Source organism: Macrosteles quadrilineatus, unplaced genomic scaffold (assembly GCF_028750875.1).
Source record: "Macrosteles quadrilineatus isolate MER2022 unplaced genomic scaffold, UCM_ALF_1.0 Scaffold_1__1_contigs__length_201487025, whole genome shotgun sequence".
Classification (NCBI taxonomy): domain Eukaryota; kingdom Metazoa; phylum Arthropoda; class Insecta; order Hemiptera; family Cicadellidae; genus Macrosteles; species Macrosteles quadrilineatus.
In genome coordinates this window covers 124,250,916-124,272,635 of record NW_026542594.1, presented here as the reverse complement: position 1 = coordinate 124,272,635, position 21,720 = coordinate 124,250,916, and the positions used below count along the sequence as shown (strand labels likewise).

General features: G+C 33.8%; 1 protein-coding gene across 1 annotated transcript in view; it reads right to left on the bottom strand.

Moving 5' to 3' along the window:
* Positions 1-21,720, bottom strand: part of LOC128984351 (phosphofurin acidic cluster sorting protein 2) — a 266,594-nt gene that overhangs the window by 37,629 nt on the left and 207,245 nt on the right. The window contains exon 17 of the mRNA XM_054403662.1: positions 3,639-3,681. Coding sequence (XP_054259637.1) covers positions 3,639-3,681 — 43 coding nt within the window. The remainder of the gene's footprint in view (positions 1-3,638; positions 3,682-21,720) is intronic.

Here is a 21,720-nt window from a genome sequence, read left to right as displayed (position 1 = left end):
GTTACAACTGAAGTTCCCGGTTAGGTCAAAACACAGTTTGTTGATGTTCAATTAGCTGAATGTTACACTAAAATTAATTGTAAAGCCGTATTGTGTTTAACTTAAAAACAATTAATGGATTACAAAATATCAGATGATTTTTAAAGTCTGATGAAGTAGTTTTCCCAGTGTGATAAAAGTATAGTTTACTACTAAATTTAAAAGTGACCTATTTAAAGTTTAAAGAGCATGGGAAACACATTGAGAAATACACTATAACTGAAAAAAAATTATATTCATTAAAAAAATATATATTCCACATCAAGTTAAAAACAAGACCATCATACTTTTTCTCCACTTACCTTAACATACGCTCTCAAATTCAAAGCACTTGTGACTGATGCTTTAATTATTTTTGTTTTGGGTAAACACAATAAACATTTTAACGCGATTCCACCCTTTTAATTTTTTTCAACTTGTTGAAATATGTCACTTAAGTTTGGTCACTTGATATCACACTCGCCCACCATTGCAAACAAATATTATTAATCTACTGTACTTAATTAAAACCGTTCACCTTAATAACTTATGTATTAAAAATATTGAACTAAAATATATACAGTATAATGACAAGACAACTAAGAAACTAACAAAAAAATAACACCTGTCACGGTCAGATAATGAACATCGACTGAAGTGAAGACATTGTTTTGACACTTGAGATTACATATCAATCGCCAAACAAACATTCCCCCTTCCCACCCTTCGGTGCTTGGGGTGTTGTTATTGGCTGCCATTGGCTCGCCCCCCGGGTCCGCTGCATACCAAAGCGACAGGACTTTGACTTTCTCTTTCTATTATTCCTTTCTAATAACCGTTTTGGTCTTAAAAATGATAGGTAATTTAATGTACTTTAAAAATGTTCTAAAAATGTTGTTCTTTATGAAAAAGTGATGTTCAGGGTCAAAATCGGACAAACGTAAAAATAGTGAGAAATTCCGCCGATTTTTAAGCTTTTTGGAGATGATCCGGAAGGTCGCCGAGGTTAAAAATTTGGATATAGCATCTTGGTACTATTACAAACAACATAAAAAAAAGAAACCTACTACCCCATTTCATGCAAGATAAAATGTGTTTGGTTACTGGATTATGAATAAAAACAATAAAATTGTTTAGCATAAATAAGGCCTCGTTCACACGTATCGACTTTCTGCCGTGCGCCGTTTACGGCTTGACGTCGTGTTTATTCAATAGCATTGCTGTAAATGCAACTGTTCAAACGTATCGACCACGGCGCCGCGCCGTCCACGGCGGCCGTGTACATCACGACCGTCTTCAAGCGACGACGCGGCGTCGTGCCGTACTCGACCTTTTGAACACCATGGTCTCTTATGGATGCGTTCACACAGGTCGACATGGGGCCGTCCCGACTCGGTCTAGCGCATGCACAGACATTGTTTATTTCGGTGTCTTCCTGGATTCGAGAGGTGTAGTACATCCATCAGAAAAGGCGGAATCTTCCACTTTTGTAAAAAAATTGTAAAAATAACTTATGTGAACAGTTCACAAGTTCATAGTATTATTTGCTATAAAACATTAGTTTTTAAATAGTGAAGTCATGCCTTAAGATGGGCCACAAAGCTCGCTTGTAAAGATTAACCAGATTTATTTGGAAATGAAGTCAGCTTACATAATTTGTATGATACATAAAATACACCTTTTAGCGCAAAACCTGAGAGTAAGGCCTCGGGTACGATACGAGCAGGGAGCGGTGAGCGGCAAGCGGCGAGGGGCAACCTGAGCGGCACGTAAGCGGCGGTGGTGGCTACGATACAAGCGGCACTTTTATAACACTCATGAAATTTCCCCAGTTTTATGAGTCAATTTAGTCGAAAATGGTAAACTATGCTTACCTGCAAGACGTATTGCAACTATTGTTGCTATCTGAAAATTGTTTGTCTTTAAAGAAAAACTTAGTTTTTAGAAAAACCTTAACCCTAACTTTGTTCAAAAACCTATTTAACAAAGTACCCTTTCAGTAATTATTTTATTTTTAATGGCACAATATATATGTATATACTTATATTCATGAATAAATGTGTTACAGCAAAAACTATGTTATAAGTACCGAGTGCAAAAAAAAAACTCTGCCACCACAGGAATTTATAGTGCGCCAGATCTAGGGTTAAAATCTATCCGAGATTTTCGTTAACTGAGGCAGTCTTGGTCCCAACAACCTTAGTTAATCAGTACTGTAACTTAACTAACTTGTAACTTAACTGGGAGTACTGTAATCGTAATTTTCTGTTTCATGCTGGATCAAGTAATTGAATTCTACCTGACATACATTTTTAAATCATTTGAAAAGATATGCAAAATGAAAACAAAACACTTTTAAAAATATGACATTTTAAATTCATAATCTATACCTATAAAAGAGGAACTATGTATGTATGTATGTATGTGTGTATATATGTATATACGTTATGGACTTCGAAACCGCTTGACAGATTGTATCGAAACTTTCAGGCATTATTAAGCATCTTTCAAGGATGGTTTGAGTGAAGTTTGGTGCAGATCCGTCAAAGGGCCAATGCCAGACTTTTTGAACTACAATGTTTACAAATAAATATAATTTAAAAGCAGATGTTTACTTTAAGCAACCTGTTTTGTAGGTTTGAACATAGACAAATAGAATAAATATAGACCGTCAGCTGTGCTGCGGTTAGCAGAAGTTTTGGCGTCCACCGCTAGGTTTGCCGTGTAGTTACGGCGCACACCGCTGCAGCATCTGCTGGTCACATACGGCTCCTGCGCTACTTTTTAAAATTACTTTTTAAAAATGCCACGTTTTTAAACACACTAAAGAGTATAAAATAATTTATAAAATGTTGAGAGAATAAATACTTGTAAGATTTAAAACGAAAAACGTGGGGCGCATGCAATAGATCATAATAGTTCAATAGGTGAAGTTAATTGTAAATCAGCATGCGCCCCACGTTTTTCGTTTTAAATCTTACAAGTATTTATTCTCTCAACATTATTTTATAAATTATTTTATACTTTTTAGTGCGTTTAAAAACGTGGCATTTTTAAAAAGTAATTTTATTTATAAATTATTATTTTTGGTATACTCTTTTATTATTCATCGTAATGAACAAATTACCATTTAAAATAATAGTTGTTAAGCGCAGCAAAAGCGCGCCGGGTAACTGCTAGTACTGTATAAAATTTGAAAAACGACTTGTAGTGTTACAAAACAAGATTATAAGGAAAATCTTTGGACCAACCTTTGAAAAAGGAGAATGGAGAGTAAAGCACAACAGGGAGTTCAGGTTGAGACAGTTGTACAGGAAATCAGATATTGTGGCTGAGGTGAGAAGTAGAAGATTGAGGTGGGTGGGCCATGCGTTTAGAAAGGAAGATGGCTCCTTAGTGAAAACAATTAGGGCACCCTAATCAACAACCCTCAGGGTAGAAGACCCTGTAAGGTCCAAGTTGAGGTGGAGAGATTAAGTAAGAAGATACCTGAGAAGAATGGGAAGAGAAGAGGAGCAATGGATTGTGGAATCTGGAGGCAGTGTGTTGGCGAGGTAAAGTACCTCCTTGGGTACCAAGAGCCACGGCAGTAAGTAAGTAATAGTGTATGAAATACTTACATTCATAAATGGAATGAAGATCTGGGATGATTCATCGTCAGAGCTAGAAAAAAATCAATATGTATTTTAAAATTTACATTAAACAAACAAAATATTTGTAAAACATGAATTTGAATCAGTAATCAGTCATTTAATAACTACTAACATAATGGAAATTTTTCCCCATGAACGAGGAATTCTAAGGACCCCAGAAGCCAAGGAGTCCACATAAAAAAATACTAAATTTTAGATATTCAAAGTTTAAGTTCAAAATTAAAAAATGAGGTTTGAATTGTAGAGTCATTTTCAATGTAGCACATACTAGTTTAAGTCTTTAAATATGTAATACCAACCACAAAATTTGGGAAAACTTTATATTAGACTTTTAGTTGCTATTAGCCCTCCAAGTGGCCGACCAACTGTATTGGTCGGTTCATGAGTGAGCCTTAGAATGGCCAACGACCGAATCGGTCAGTTTGCGTCCAAACATTTTGAAACGCTGATTGAACATTTACTAGTTTTCAAGCGGTTAAAGAGGAGCCAACAGCTGCAATGGTCGCAATACTTAAATATTTTTGATACTATGATTCTGTTTAGGCATCAAGTTGCTAAATTAATTGTTTTTCTGGGAGTTGGTGAGAATACTGATATCTGAATATATATTAATTAATTACCATTAGTAATGTTATTATAATTGTTATATGATTAATTAATATTTACCCTTAAATTGATCAACCAAGATAATTTCCTCAAATAAGTTAAAGAATTTTAATTAAAAAGAAAATATTAACATTTATTATTATTATTATTATAAGCAGGTGTATTATTATTATAAAAAGGTGTTTAATCATACATTCAAAGTCAATGGTATAATGGTTTTACGGAACGGCTTGCTGAGAATGACCATTGTAAACAGTGGCGTAACAGATTTTTTCGGGCCCCCCTGCAAACATATGTTTTGGGCCCCCCTCCCTCGAGTTATTTTTAGACCACCATCAACAAAATCAAACGCCCTCCCCTCCCCTCCAAATTAAATAAGTATAGATTATGTTGATTAACCCTTTGAGGTTGATTTTTTTTTAATTTTACAGCGAGTATAGGTTGTCATTCTAGCAGTCGGGAAAATGGTGCCCGGCGACATATACTTGCCATTCGACCACAAAGATAAACTTTTTTGTGAGTATAGGTCATTTTCCCGACTGCTCAAAAATGGCGGGCGGCAACCGATACTTGCCATTCGATCGCAAAGGGTTAGTTATTTAATTTAACTTTGATCTCTATTATTAGCCATCTTGTACACATTTGACATATTACAAAATTATTTTCAACCTGTAAGCCTATTGGTTATGTCCGTTTAATGAATAAATAAATAAATAAAATAAACGGTATCAGCAATCTGACACATACTTTCTCCCATAAGCTTGTCAACAACCTTTGACTAAGTGGTTGGAGCAACTATGATAATTTTGTAGGGAAAAATCAATATTTTAAATATTTATTTTGTTGCCATTTTCAAGTTCTTCATTTCATTACGAACACTTTAAGTATACGGTTCAATACGTTTGGTCTGTTGGTTTAAGCCTATAAGAAATTTTCGCTAATATGACTGCAAAATTGCCAAAAATGCCTTGCCACTACAGAGTTTGTGCATTGCAAGTTGGAGGGTTAACGAAATAGTTAAAAACCCTTTTAAACCGGCTTTAAAAATCACACTATAAAACTACATTTTATAAACACAATTATTAATATGCGTAGATGCCGGGTGACATATGCTATGCACTACCGTTCTGGCTTACTCATATGCAAAATCCTTAGAATAAAAATGCAATAACTAATCACCGATATCATTTAACACAAACCAACATCCAAAACTAAACACATTTTTAATACAACATAGATAATTTACACATTGACTGTTTTACATATGTTCTTCTTCTCACTATTAATTTTTGCTTCGCAATGGGAAAAATCTGTTTCATAATCATTGAAATAGATTTATAATAAATAATCTATCATAAAGTTTAAGATGATATAAACCTACCACATGGTTGTTTTACATGGTGGAAGGAAAATACTTTTTTTTTGATCAGCTGTCGGAATTTGTTAAATAGACATTTGACAGTTCTAGTTGTTTACAATAAAATGTCAAAGCAAATGTAAACATTGTGAACTTTCTCATGCTTCCATGAAGACCAATTATTTAATATTTAATTTCTGACAACAACTGGAGTTTCAAAACAATGTTTCTGACAACAGCTGGAGTTTCAAAACAATGTTTGTTTCCCATGTTAATCTTATGGATGAATACGAAACTTTAAAGGGCCCCAGGGCCTCACTCTCTAATTATTTACCTAAAAAGAAAGTTTCCTGCACAACTTCAAGTTACGCTCTTTCCAATGACACCAAAAACATGCCAATCGGTTCAGTAGTTTCGGAGGAGTAATTGTCACAAAAATCGTGCTTGCGTATTAAATAAGTACTAGTGTACATGTTGCTGGAAATCGAGCAATTACAAAGAAGTACAGGAGTTATTTATAAACAAATCACTTGTTTGAAAACTAATAACAGTCATGATTTCTGATGATGACGGGAAAAGGTAAGCTTACAATTTAAGTCAACGTAAAAAGGTTGTCAGATTTTATAAAGTACCGTACCTAAGTTATTTAGCCAACTTTTAGACAATAAGGTGTAGGCTTTTTAAACTCTACAGGACAGAGTTAGGCAAAAACTGGCAGAACTCTGAAATGGTGTATTTATCATAGGCTTACTCATATGCCAAATCCTTAAATAATAAAAATTCTATGATTATAACTTATATCATTAAACACAAACCAACATCCAAAACTATACACATTGTTAATACAACATAGATAATTTACACATTGACTGTTTACAATTAACATATGTTCTTCCTCTCACTTTTAACTTTTGCTTCACAACGGGAAAAATCTGTTTCATAATCATTGGAAATAGATCAATAATAAATAATCTATCATAAAGTTTAAGATTAAATAAACCTACCACCTACTTCTTTTATTTTTTTGGATCAGCTGTCTGAAATTGTGAAATAGGCAGTTGACAGTTCTCGTTGTTTACATTTAAATGTCAAAACAAATGTAAACATTGTGAATTTTCTCTTGCTTCCATGGAGACCAATAATTATTAATTTAAAATTTCTGACAACAGCTGGAGTTTCAAAACAATGTTTGTTTCCCATGTTAATCTTATGGAGAAATACAAACCTTTAAAGGACCCCAGGGCCTAACTCTCTAATTATTTACCTAAAAAGAAAGTTTCCTGCACAACTTCACGTTACGCCCTTTCCAATGACACCAAAAGCATGTCAATCGGTTCATTAGTTTCGGAGGAGTAATTGTCACAAAAATCCTGCTTGCGTATTAAATAAGTATAGATAGATGAAAATTACAATAGTTTTTTGAGAAATTTTTTATTATCTTTCAATCATATAATTCCTGTTAAATCACTAAAAAAGAATGCTAAAACTAATAAATCTACTCTGAATTGGGTGACCCAAGGTATAAGAATTTCCAGTAAGAGGAAACGAGAATTGCACTTGGAAGCCAAGTTTAGTATAGAAACCAAGAGTTTTTATCCTATGTAAAGCAATACAAAAAAATATTTAATAAAGTTGTAAAAAATTCAAAAATTATCTCAAATAATAACCTAATTAGAAAATCTGAAAACAAGTCTAAGGCAGCTTGGCAAATTGTTAACAATGAACTGGGTTTAAACCGTACTCAAAGATACAAAATTATTTTAAAAGATGATACAAACCAAACCACTGTTGATAATCCTGATGATGTAGCTAAGCTTTTTAATAGTTTTTTCTGTAATACAGTTATTAATCTGAATGTAAAAAAGACTTCTGTCAATGGTGTTCATTCGTCTGTAAAATCATACTGCAGTGATGGTGGGGTTACATTGTGCAATCTTAGCCCCACTAATAAAGATGAAATAAAAAAGATCATCCTTTCTCTAAAGAACAAAATTTCAGTAGGCTGGGACGAAATCCCAATTAAATTGATCAAATCTGCTGCTGACATTATCTCCGAACCCTTATCTCTTATTATAAATCAGTGTTTAAAGAATGGTATTTTTCCGGATCAACTCAAGTACTCCCAAATTTCTCCCGTTTTTAAGAAAGGTTCAAAATCAGATATTAATAACTACCGTCCAGTATCAGTATTAAGTAATTTTTCTAAAATATTTGAAAAAGTAATAAGCTATAGACTAGTTAATTATTTTGAAAGTAATAATTTATTTTACAATAAACAATTTGGTTTCTGAAAAAACTTAAGCACAGTTTCTGCTCTTTCTCAGTTTTTTAATGAGATTGCAGAGGCCTTGGACAGGTCTCAGGCCACAGCAGGTGTTTTCTGTGACCTGTTGCTAAAACTTATTGATTATGGGATTGGGGGAAGTTGCTTTTCTTTAATACAATCTTACCTTTCTGAAAGAAAACAAAGAACTTTAATTTTAGAAGATAACAACAAACATTATTCACCATGGGAAATTATATCCACAGGTGTTCCCCAAGGTTCAGTATTGGGCCCACTTTTTTTTCTTATTTACATTAATGATCTTCCAAAAGCTATTAATAAAGAACTAATTCTTTTTGCCGATGACACTACTGCTTTGATCAAAAATAATAATACAGCTGAAATGTTTTCTTCTCTGCAAAGTGTGGTAAAGGACATGGAGCAATGGTTTTTAGAAAATGGGTATACAGATGTATATATTTTTAATGTATGAATACAGATGATATCGACCTAATTTTGTTACGTAAATAATTCAAATGTGAATCCCATTTAACTGCGTCATCTACGTAAACCCCTAAGAATTTATGAGCTTCAACTAAATTAAAGGAACAGTTTTCCATATTTTTGTGTCTAGTAGAAAATTTAATAATATTTGTTTTTTCAACATTAAGTTTTAAGGGACTGTGTTTCTATTGAGACACTTAAAGTAGTTTACCTAACCCGCCATGTTAAACTTCCCTATCCCAAGCGTGATGTATACAACTTCCTTACTTCTCGAGTGATGTAAAGTATCAAAAACTCACTCGGTGGTGTAAAGAAACCCATTTAAATAACATTGAGTGCATAACTTAAAAAATATTCCTCTATGGAGCCAACGACATTCAACGCTAGAAATCAGCTGTGCGCTTGAATGTTATTGTTATACTTTTTAAACTATTTTCCTAACCTAGCTTTTGTTTGTAAAAGAACGTTACTGTTAGAAGATGAGTGAAATGGATAATGATGAAAAATGTTGTACGTAACCCCATGTATATTGTCGGGTCAGGTAAAATCTTGTACGTTACACGTTACGCAAGAGCGTGTAAAACATCACTTAGGTGAATTATGCAACTCGCTTTCGCTCGTTGCACAACATTCACCTGCGTGATGTAAAAACGCTCTTACTACACTTGTAATGTAAATAGCTATTATCATGCTTATGTGGAGTCAGTGTTAAGATATGGCATAATTTTATGGGGTCAAGCTACTGGTATTAAAACTTTATTCAGGTTACAAAAACGTATTATTCGTATTATTACCAACTCTCATCCACGCAGTTCTTGTAAGAAACATTTTCAAAATTTAAGAATTCATACATTAACGGGGTTGTATATTCTAGAATTATTAAATTACATACATTCAGTTAAAAATGAGCTACCAGAAACAATACATTTTAATCACAGGTATGAAACCCGAAATGGAAATATATTTAGACTCCCCAGACACCGTTTGACCCTATATGAAAAATCTCCATTGTACGCTGGGCTGAGATTGTACAATGTGCTTCCGCCATGCTATAAGTCATTAAGCAAAACCAAATTTAAAGATACAATAGATAATTTTCTTATTGACAAGGCTTTTTACTTAATTGAAGATTTTTACAGAACTACAATTTAGAATTTTTTTTTTTTAGTGTATAGTTTTAAGTTAAAAGTTTTAATGTTAAATATTTTATGTATGGATTTAATTTTGACAATGCACCTATTCTAAATGTTATGACATGTATGGAATGTTTTGTGCAAATAAAGTCTATGTCTATACATTTAAGGCATTAAATTATATTCATTCATGTGATAACGGGCAAATTTCATAATTTAACTAATATTTACAGATGCATTATAACGAATTAGTCTGCTGGTATAAAATTGTTCTGTTTATAAAATAAAATTTTAAATGCCTCAAATTCAATTACATAATTTATAGAGTTATAAAATCAAACCGTCATAACCTAACCAAACTATAAGCTATAACGATAATTAAGAAATTGAATCAAAAAGTTTGTGCCCCCAGAGGTTTCGAACCGGAACCTTTAGAACATATCTCCGGTGCGGTAATAACTACACAACCGAGACATGGGGAAGGCCTCCCACCCTTGGCCGACGTCTCGGCCGTACACACTGTAACCACGAGACACATTGCACTCGCCCCACCCAAGACCCCACTACACTACCCCCCCCCCTCTACACCTTGTATTTCTTATTTTTGCAAGTCACGTGATGATGTTGAAAAAACGCTCCAATTCCATCCTAGACATTATTGTGAACTGTGAGGTTATGTTCTAGGATAGCAACGTAATTGGTCTGCTGTGTCCACAAGTCCAGTGTCGTTTAGAGTTCCCTAGTAATAATTCGTAGTGCTACTTACTTACAAATGTAGAAAGTTTTTTCGTGTGTTTCTATTTATTCACGTGTTTGGTTTTTGTGTGGTGTCATGGGAAATAAAAAACGACCGTTGCGAAGAAAGGTGAAAAGCAGAGGTGGTGAAAGGTTGGCTGAGTGGAGAGTGTTGAGAGATTTTGGTGTTGTGGGAAGTAGAAAAAGAAAACTAAGTAGTGATGTTGAGGAGCTGATTGCTGATGAGGCGATGAGCTGTGGGGAAGAGGATGGAAATTTGTTACCTCTAATTGTAGACAATTCCACGCCATCATCTGATCCTACTGACTGTTTGGGGCAACTGTGATATTACCAGTCGTAGAATAGTTGACATTTGTTATTTAGTTGATCAATCTATATATTAATAGGCAAACATGTTTCTTTAAAACCTTGTTTCTCAGCTCGTGTGCATCACAGGGAAAATCTACGCATACCGTTAGAAAGATATTTTCCTGTAGATGTGCAGAATCCCTTTAAAAATTAGAATAGGCTCAAAAATAAGCACACAATATTAATTTGAAATCTTAAATATTTAAGATTTCAAATTAATATTGTGTGCTTATTTTTGAGCCTATTCTAATTTTTAAAGGGATTCTGCACATCTACAGAAAAATATCTTTTTATGGTGCTGTACCTCAGAACCATATGAGCCCAAGTCACATTCGGTAAACTTTATAGGAGAGCCGAAAAACCAAAAAAAGTTGACTTTATTGGCTATTTCAAAATAATACACCGTGTTATGTTGATGCAAATGTGTTTATTTATATAATTTTACATACATTTTACAATGCTGAATTTATTTTGCTTAAAAAAACCATTTTTACATAACAAAATGGACTTACAATTGTTTGGCTCCAATGAAAGAAAATGTTATATGGACTTGATATTATTATTTTGTATTACAACCCAGGTAAAAAATGCAGACATAATAACCATAACAACCTATTATCTGATGACAATTAATTTTGATTATAGTGCTATCCACTTATTCTAATGCGGTGGAGCTTGTGTCAGGAAAATCATTTTCCCTGACGCCATGTGGTAGGTTTTTAAAGTAAACCCTGTACTCTTCAGGGACCCATTGAAGAAGTGTCATCAAATCTTTGTACTTCTCAGTGCTTATTTTCTTCTTTTCTGTTCTTATCTGTGAAATTGATGCAGGCAAGGTAGTTTCTCTTCTCTTATTTCTTTTCAAATCAACGCTTTTAAATTCAGCATCAGCAAAGCTTGTCTTATAATAAAGAACACCCAACTCATCTTTTCTCACCTGAAGCCAAACTGCATTTGAGATAAGGAAAGGCTCACCGACAGTATTTTTCTTTCTGTATATTAATGGACCATTCTTAGCAGTGAGTGAAAGAAAATCGAAGAAGTTAAGAGACATTTTCTTTACAACATAAGGGTTTTTAGGGTTGCAAGAAGAAATAGAATTTGCCCAATCGTTGGTGGTAAATATTGTGTGGTTTTTCAGATTTCTTTTTGCTCTTTCTATTAGTCCATGCTTCCCATCTACCTCCATATGGGTATGTCCTGCTAGTAAAAATTTATGGTTTACTTCCTTTACATTGGGAAAATTGTTCACGTTCCACATGTACAGGGTGAGGCAATGAGAACACCACAATTTGTTTTAGCTGTCACAAGTTTATTGTTGCAACAACGAATGATCAGCTGTGCTTATAGCATCAATAAATTAAACTATGCCATTCTAGTAAATATTATGCCTGAGGCTATTAACACTGAGATTTTGATGTGGAAACCTATTTAAAAAATAGTGATTCTTGTGCAAAAACCCAGAGATTGCTTGGACCAATTGCAATCCTTGGTCAACATGGTGCTGTTCCAGATTGGAAAAGAATGGTGAACTGGGTACAATTATTTAGGATAAACGCTTAAGCCTTAAAAATAATTTGTGGGTGCCGTAAAACTCTTTGTACACTAGCAAATGTTGAAAGAGTGCGAGTCGCAGTAACTCAAAGTACAAAGTGATTTGCCAGGAAGCTTTTGTTATTGAAAGCAAGTGTCTTAAAAGGAATTTCAAGTAGGACAAGGACGTCACTTGCAGGATTTTGTTCTCAAGAAATATAAAAATGACTTTGTTAAGTTAAAATGGCAAAAGACAAGCTGTGTTTTGATGTGCTATTTATATCTATAGGGTGAATATTATTGAGTTTGTACAGCTTATAAATTGGGGTGCTTTCATTGCCCCACCCTGTACATTAACACCATGTTGATATTTCTATTTTGCCCGCTACAGTTGTCGGTCCAAACAGTGAGTGTTTCAATATCATCATTTTGATTTACCTCTTCATTTGCCCAGGTAAACAAACATGAAGCCATTTCACTTCCACCTCTACCTCCTAATGTTTCATTCCAAATCATACACCAAGTGTTATTTTTGCTAGCATCATCAATTGTATCGTTAAGTGTCCACAGCTTTCTCAAGTAAAAACTTTGGGTGTCAGAGCTGGAGTAGAAAGACACTTTTGCAAGTCTGCCATCACAACTTTTGATGTTTTATTTTCTAAACCAAACAACTTATCTTCTTTTTTTAACTTATATCTATTTGCTGCTTCATTTAGGTGTTCGTCTTTTTTCATTTGAAGGTTTTTTTAACTTCCTCGTCAGTAGTGTTTTTCAGTTGACAGTCAATTTTATCACAAGTATCATTTTCAGGCAAGTGAAATGACAGATTGAATTCCTTATTAAAAATTTCTGAGAATAACCACTTTTTTCAGGCACAATATTTTTTTCATTACACTCATTTACGTACATACTATACATTATGGATATGTTTAAATCATTACCTAAGTATTTCTTTTGTGTTATTTCCCTACTATAATGACTTTCATATGCTGGATATTTTGATATATGACTTCTGATTCTATCCTTAGCAGCCTCTGCTATTTTGTTTGATGGTACATGTTTGCCCCGGAGGTCTGGTTCAACCATTCCGCTATTTTTGGTTTTTGAGAGAGCAAATTTCACAAAAGTTTCAGATATAACCAATGTGTTAAAAAAAAGGACTTACAAACTTGCTCAGACTTGTTATTCCACTTGAGAAAATATGAGTGGCTGTTTACCCGTTCTAGAGCAATGCTATTGTGACTTGGGACTTTGCAATGAGAACAGCGTCTAGAGCCAGACCAAAGCAAATCCCACCTGTGGACTTGGGTTTTCTCTCAGTTGCAAATTGTTCAGAGCCATAACATTGTAACTGGAGTTAGGATTGTTTGGCTCTAATCTACCTTATAACTTAAGCTCTTTTAAACACTGATACAATTTTTATTATGATTATTTTTGGACATACAATGGTATGGCTCTGTATAAAATCAAATTTTAAGACTATTTGTGTAAAAACCCGAAAATCACAAATTTTGGACTTAGGCTCATATGGTTCTGAGGTACAGCCCATTATGGGCTTTATGGGTTGCTATGCTGGCGACGAAATAACAACGAAATATAAACAAAAAATCAAAACAAATTTACGAAATTCCAATCACATGTTTTATTTACAGTGTGGGGTAAAAAATAGAGCAGTCTGTACATTGCATATTTTTGGTCGAGTTTCGACCACTGGACGACCTCTAATTTGTCTAACTAAGTGAACATGCGCCTCAATTCGGCTGTTCCCTCAGAAACCTAAAATTAGTTAATGAAATAAAAAGAGGGCTTAGGAGTGGGTTTGTGTTTGATTGCAACATGTGCCACATCAAACAGACAATATGGAGTGAGCCTGAACCTCGGGAAAATGCAATGTCAATGGACACAAACAGTGCAGCAGTAGCCGGTTCTATTACCAATGGCGGAGGATTTGTCGCCTTAGAACGGCTGCTGTCTGCAATGAATGTTCGTGCCATGAACCGGAAAACGTATGACAAACATGAAGAACTAATTTCGAAAGGTCGGGAGGAAACTGCTGTACAAGAGATGGCAAAGGCAGCCGAAGAAGAAATCCGCCTCGCTAAAGAACGTGGCGACGTCAACAAAGAAGGGGTTCCTTTGTTGACAGTTGTTGGTGACGGAAGCTGGGCAAAGAGGTCATACAGGAGAAACTACAACTCCCTATCAGGAATGGTAAGTGTTATTACTAATAAATTCTAACTAATTAATACAAATAGACCTTGACGCTTATAGTATATTTAATTAATTATATTAGTACAAACCATCTTATTATAAACATAAAAATTAAAGTACCGGTAAGTGATAAAAAGTATTGACCAATTGTTATCTTATAAGTGAAGCATAACCTATTACTCAAAAGTGACTTGTTAAATTTTGTGCCTGTTATTATAAAATCATGAATGAAAATTGAACCGAAAAATACACAAATTACGTAACGTAATTACGTTTGAAATTGAAAAGAACACAAGAGGTGGGCATTGGGTTTTTTATTTACTTTTAATATACAGTTGAACCTCTATAAGACGAATTTCAAGGGGTACGGGAAAAATTCGTACTATAGAGGTATTCTTAATAAAGAGGGTCGTTTTATCGAGGTTTAATGCTGCTGTTATTCTTCTTATAGAGGTTTCTCCTCGCTCCAAGGTTTCTCCAAAAACAATGACTGAGGAAGGAGGAGGGATGGGTGGGGGTTTCATGTTGAGACAAGCTTCTGTTTGGAGTACAAACTACGTACTATGGAGGTTAAGATTATGATAAATTCGTCTTATAGAGGTCACGTTCGTCTTGTAGAGGTTTTGTGCTAAGAATATTCGTTGTATAGAGGTTAATCAGTCCTAGTCCATGTCACAAACAAATTCGTCTTATGGAGGTTTTTAACTTAATTACTACGTTGTATAGAGGCGTTTTTAGCATTGACCTATATGAAAGTGTCAAGGGGATTAAGAAAAATTCGTCTTATCGAGGAATTCGGTTTATCGAGGTTCGTACAAACGAGGTTCAACTGTATATATTTATTGCTAAAAATTTAAAAAAATATCTGATATATCAAATTTAAAGGCTATGTTACCGCTACCCACTGGTTTAGAATCGGCAATACAGTACAGACAAAATATACTGTACGTTTTATTGGTGTTTTCAATTATGTATCTTAATAAAATAATTGGCAATCGTTTATGTTAGTAAATGAAAAGCACTATAAAATATGGGTTTCACTAATAACCAGTATAAATTGTAAATGATTTTATTCTAACTATACTAAGCCTCACACGAGCTAATCAGCCCACCCTATGGCCTGCACACGGTATATTTTTATGTATAATTTTATGCCCACGATACTGTAAATTCACTAAAATATATTGTTTGCTCCGTAACAGGTCAAAGCGACAGTCCGGAATGGTTTGAGGAAAGGCGTAAAAGACTCACGGCATCCAACTTCGGCTGGTGTGCAATAGAAAACCTTACTCTAACTGTGCCCCAGTGGTAAAGAAACTCTTGTATACTTCCCTGCACACACACTCTGTCAACTACGGTAAATTTGACGAGGAAGAAGCGATGCGCCAGATTGAACAATCACTAGGGGTCACAGACCAACCTTGCGGTTTTGTCATAGACGATAGCATGTCTTTCTTGGGAGCCTCTCCCGACGGGCTTATAGGGGATGATGGAATTGTAGAGGTAAAGTGTCCATCAAGCGCAGAAAATATTACGCCTGAGGAAGTGATTAGAAATAGGGTTGGCTTTATAGGTAACATGTTTCAAAAGAGTAAAAGTCATGAAAGTTTTGATATTAAATCAAACCACCCCTATTTCTATCAAATCCAAGAACAGCTGCATATAACGAAACGAAAATACTGCATCCTTGCCATTTGGACAACTAAAGGTCTGAAAAGTGTAAAAATTGATCGGGACGATGACTTTTGGGAAGTAAACATGAAAGAAAAACTTGAAACCTTTTATATGAAATGTTTACTTCCCGAACTCATCGACCCAAGACAAAGAAGAAGTCTATCCATTCGAGAACCAGACCACATTGTGCTGGCTCAAGAACAAAGAAAAGCTAAAAAATTGGCAAACTCTATTTTAAAAAGTAGAATCCTTTATGATAGATGATAAATGTAAAGTTTATCTACAATTATCCAAATAAAAACTATCTTCTATTTAAAATATAATGAGTATACTGTATATTATACAATACAATATGATTCAAATATTAGGCATATTTGTTCATAAAAGTAGTTTTACAGTAAAATACATGAATTGTGACACAGAGAAGGACCTTTCCCTATAAAAAAATAAGTACGCTAAATAACAGATTGCAAATAACTTCATTTAGTGATGTTCTACAAGTCTAGTGTAAGTGTTTCACAAATTGTGTGTTTGTCAAGTGTTGTTTTGGTTAGGCCTATACCATCCACTTTGATTGTAAAGTTGAACAGTATTTACGTCGGTATTTAGAAAAACTTGATCTTCAAATAATGTTTCCAACATTTGTTGGATCCAATTTACCATTCATTAATGTAATACTTAACTTGTTTCATTTTGAGTAATCTTAGAATTGATAATGTTACACCATGTACATATAACGGATCAATTTAATTAAATATTATTCACCCTGTTTTTGCTTATTTTTCATGAGCCTTGTTCCACTATTTTTCTTTCGTACAACACTTTTTTACTCTTCGCATTTTTGCGCTAAACTTTCTCTTTTAGGAGCTGCATCTTACAAAAAGTAGACCGGAAGTCATTTTTTCATAGGCTATATCTCCTAAACTAGTGTGTTTATGTAATATATATCACGTATAAAAAAGTTTTTAAATTGCATGTTCTATCCGGTATCATGCAATACCGGATGGAAGTTAGTACGATATTAGTTAATATCCTAAAGGATGTTAACTATAGGGTTTTTATAAGAAATTTCAATTATTGCTTTAGCAAATTTTGTATGATCCTTGTTCCACTTAAAAACTTTTGTTTCAAAAGTGATTATTTTCCAATAACATTACTTTGTCTATGATATAAAATTGTAACAGGCTAAATAACCATCCTAGATAAATCCACTAACAACGATGAGCAGTGAGCAAAATCGAGTGTTCTAAGTAAATAAGCAATGGAAGTGACTTTAGTGCACTCCGTCACTCCGAGCAGGGCGGAATCGCCGTCCAGTCCACTGACACAGTTCGTTCATTGCCAGTGCTAATGCGGCGTTGCCATACATTGCTTAGCGCCTGGCGAGGGTTCGGCAACACCGCGCCCGCGCCGTGAGTCACTATCAATCGATACATGCCTGTGACGTCTAGACTGCCATGCACGTAGTTCAACAAAATGTCCGCTCCACTCCACGCGCGCTAGTGTGCCAATTTTGGAATTTTGTTTTACTGGGACCCACTCTTAAATGGTGAACTTCTGATTTGTTTTTATTTCAAAACATATGTTTAAGATTTATTCTACACTTTCTTTGTAAATTTACTAACATTTTAATTTGAAATTTATTGTAGTGTTTAGTAAATATTTGGTATGAAGCGGAATGACCTCAACGGCTACTCTTAAAAATAACCTGGGAATAAAGATGAAATAGGTTCGTACAGGAAATATATTCTTTTATTAAGTACAATGACAAATTCCAATGGGCGGAAAAACAATATCGTTTGGAGGAGATTTTAAACAGGTACAGTACTGTCTTTACGCTCCAAGCAAAAAAGGTTAAAATGATATAGCCTAGCATGTGGTATATAATAGTAAAGGGAGCACCCATATATAAAAGTACAACCTAGAGGTAGTTTCCGTTTCTTTACGTTTCCTAAACAAACCAAAAATATGCATGTCCATGCTGATGAAAAGTAATTTAGTGATTGGTTTCGATAACGGGCAATGGAACCTTAACCAGTCGCAAAAGAGTTAGGAATCAGCCGATGATTGATAGAATATGTAAAGACAATCGCACCTTTAAGAGGAATACCACAATATAAACTTACACTAATTGTAGTTTTTTTATGTTGATCAGAATAAAAATCTAGGGCTAAGTTTTGAGAATGGGATACCTTTAGTTTACACTAATTTTGTTAAGCCTTCTACAAAAGGAGTATAAACTTAGAAATAATAGCTTAGGAGGGATGCCAATTTAGCGGGTATGACCAAGAACTAAGCTTAAGTTACCTCAACACATATTGATTTGCTTTTTAATATTTCATGAAGGAAATTTCCAAAATTCCAATCAGGGAAGCCTTTTTATCACCATTAACCACAAGACCAAAGCTACCTCAGTAAACCAGTATTTATTCACAAACAGTTATATGTTTTCTGCCTTTAGCAGGAGTTAAACCTATGGAGTGATTCAAATTTTTTATTGAAAATAACATCAACAAAGCAAACAAAGACAAATAACAAACTGTTTTTACACAAAAGGTAGGTATGGTGTACAGGGATATCTATTCTATCACATAGCCTACTTAATACATTAGAATAATTTGTTTACATTTGAGATTTATAGGGACTTATGTCCCTACAAGCCACTAGTAAACATATAAATAAATATATATATATTTAGCCATTTTTTATATAGCCATTTTTCTCTGCTAAGTATTTAATGGCATATTTCTCTTTTTTGAAGTTTTCTTTATTCAAGGGAATATTAATAAGTCTGTGGATAAGTGAATGGAAAGTAGCGAATTTATGACTCCAAGGATGATTGGAATAGTATGGAATAATTATGTGTGTGGTCGTAGGTTTTCTAAATATGTTAAATGTATGTCTGTGTTGCTAATTTTTGAGATTGTAATATCTAGAAAAATTATTTGTTCTTTTTGAATCCCTCCTGTAAGTTGTATTTTTGGAGATAGGCTATTAATATATTTTAGTAGATTATTAGCTTCATTTTAATTTCCTTTGAATAAACAAATTATATCGTCTACATATCTGTACCAGTATTGGATTTTCTTTTCTCTTTATAAAATATATAGATGAATTTGAACGGATGGTGTTTTTGGCCTCTAGGGACCTCAAAAGGAAAAAGTAAATCCCTCCCTGGTCCAGGTCTTACCATGAGAACTACGGTAATAGCTTATTCCCTATATGGAAAATTCGCTAAAAGAAAACTGAATTAACACTGTGTTGCATTTCTTAGAAATCATTGAAAGAGCCGATTTGCAAACTATGGAAACATAGGAAAGTCATAGAACACCACCAAGGAGAAGAAATAGATATGTTTTTTTTTATATAATCGTTATCATGGACAACCTAATGCGGCTATGAGTAAGGCTATTTGTAGAAAACACTAAAAAACATGATCAGCTTTTGAAAAATGATAACATATTTACAAGAAATGGTGATTATATCGATCTGTTATGTACATCTTGATTATTTCCATAATCTTTGAGTCGAATCTTTTAAAGTCATCAGAAATTATGACTGTTATTCGTTTTTAAATAACGCCTGTAATACTTAGCAATTGCTCAAATTCGAGCAACAGGGACACTAGTTTGTAATATACCGTACTATACAAATTTTGCAAAACTTATGACAGCTAGGCTGACCATACTACTGGACCGAATTTCACGCGGTTGGTACCAAATGAAAAATATTTTCATATAGATGTGCAGAATCCTGTTATAAATTAAAATAGGCTCAAAAATAAGCACAAAAAATGAATTTGAAATTTCAAAAAAATTAACATGGGTCTTATGGGTTGCCATGCTGGGGACAAAATAACAACAAAATATAAACAGAAAATCTAAACAAATTCCAATCACATGTTTTATTTACAGTGTGGGATGAAAATAGAGAAGTCTGTACATTACGTATTTTTTTGGTTGAGTTTTTTGTTGAGTTAGAGTAGCGACCTCTAGGAACCAATATAAAAATAACATTGTGCCAACATTTAAAGTTTAAGACAGCTAGCCTGACCACACTACTGGACCGAATTACGCGCGGCTTGTACCAAAAGAAAGGTTATCGGTCCTAATAGTGTGCAGGTTTTATAATTTGTATTCCGAAGATATATGTTAATTAGATCAAAAATGGAAATATACGTTTCTTATGGAGATGTAACATGGGGCTAATTCTATACAGGGTGTCCATAAAAAACGTTTCAGGACTTTGGGAAATGAATCCCCATACTAAAAGGAAGAAAAAAGTTTATGGGAAGGTATGTCCGAAAATGCATATTAACCCAGATATCCGCCATTTTGTTTTTTATACAAAAATATTTTTATCTGTGAAATTTTTTATTCGACCATTATGAAATTTGGTATACATGTTAACATACACAAGACCTAAAATATAAAAATAATAAAGTTGTTCCGATTGTAAATTTCAAAATGGCGGCCGTTTTAATTTTTCTAACTTAAATAACTCAAAAACGGCTAATTCTACGAAAAAATGCCAAGAATACTTTTTTTTAGCATTTTTAATTCCCTATCAAACGATACCAAGATCAAAAAGATCGGACAAATGATAACTGAAATATAACGTTTTTTGTGTAAAAATAAGGCAAAGTTAGTCGGGGAACCCTTAATTTTTGCCTTATTTTTACACAAAAAACGTTATATTTTAGTTATCATTTGTCCGATCTTTTTGATCTTGGTATCGTTTGATAGGAAATTAAAAATGCTAAAAAAAGTATTCTTGGCATTTTTTGTAGAATTAGCCGTTTTTGAGTTATTTAAGTTAGAAAAATTAAAACGGCCGCCATTTTGAAATTTACAATCGGAACAACTTTATTATTTTTTCTATTATAGGTCTTGTGTATGTTAACATGTATACCAAATTTCATAATCGTCAAATAAAAAATTTCACAGATAAAAATATTTTTGTATAAAAAACAAAATGGCGGATATCTGGGTTAATATGCATTTTCGGACATACCTTCCCATAAACTTTTTTCTTCCTTTTAGTATGGGGATTCATTTCCCAAAGTTCTGAAACGTTTTTTATGGACACCCTGTATATTAATAGGTAAGCATGATTATTGAAAACCTTCTTTCTCAGCTCCTGTGCATCTCAGGGAAAATCTACGCATACTGTTAGAAAGTTAGTTGTCTGTAGATGTGCAGAATCCCAATCAAAACAGCACAAAAAATTTATTTAAAAAAAATTACATAGGCCTTATATTGGTTGCAACGTTGGTGACAAAACTAAAAAAAAATATAAACAGAAAATCGAAACAAAATGGAAGAAATTTCAATCACATGTTTTAATTACAGCGTCGGGTGAAAATAGAGAAGTTTGCACAATGTATACTTTTGGTCGAGTTTTCGACCACGGGGCCAGCTCTAGTTTCATACTAAACTGTTTACATTTGACTAAAAATACCTTTTACCCTCCATGTCACAGCAAACCTAAGTACTCGTTAAACTAATGCTATTTAAATAGGGAATAAAAATGTGATTTTTTCAATGAGATATTTTTGTGTAAATCCAATAAGGCAAATGGAAATTCGCTTAGTCTGCAGATTTGCTGCGGCTGGGGTATTATTAATATTGCTTGTGCCTGATTTCTCCAAGTATCAAAATTTAC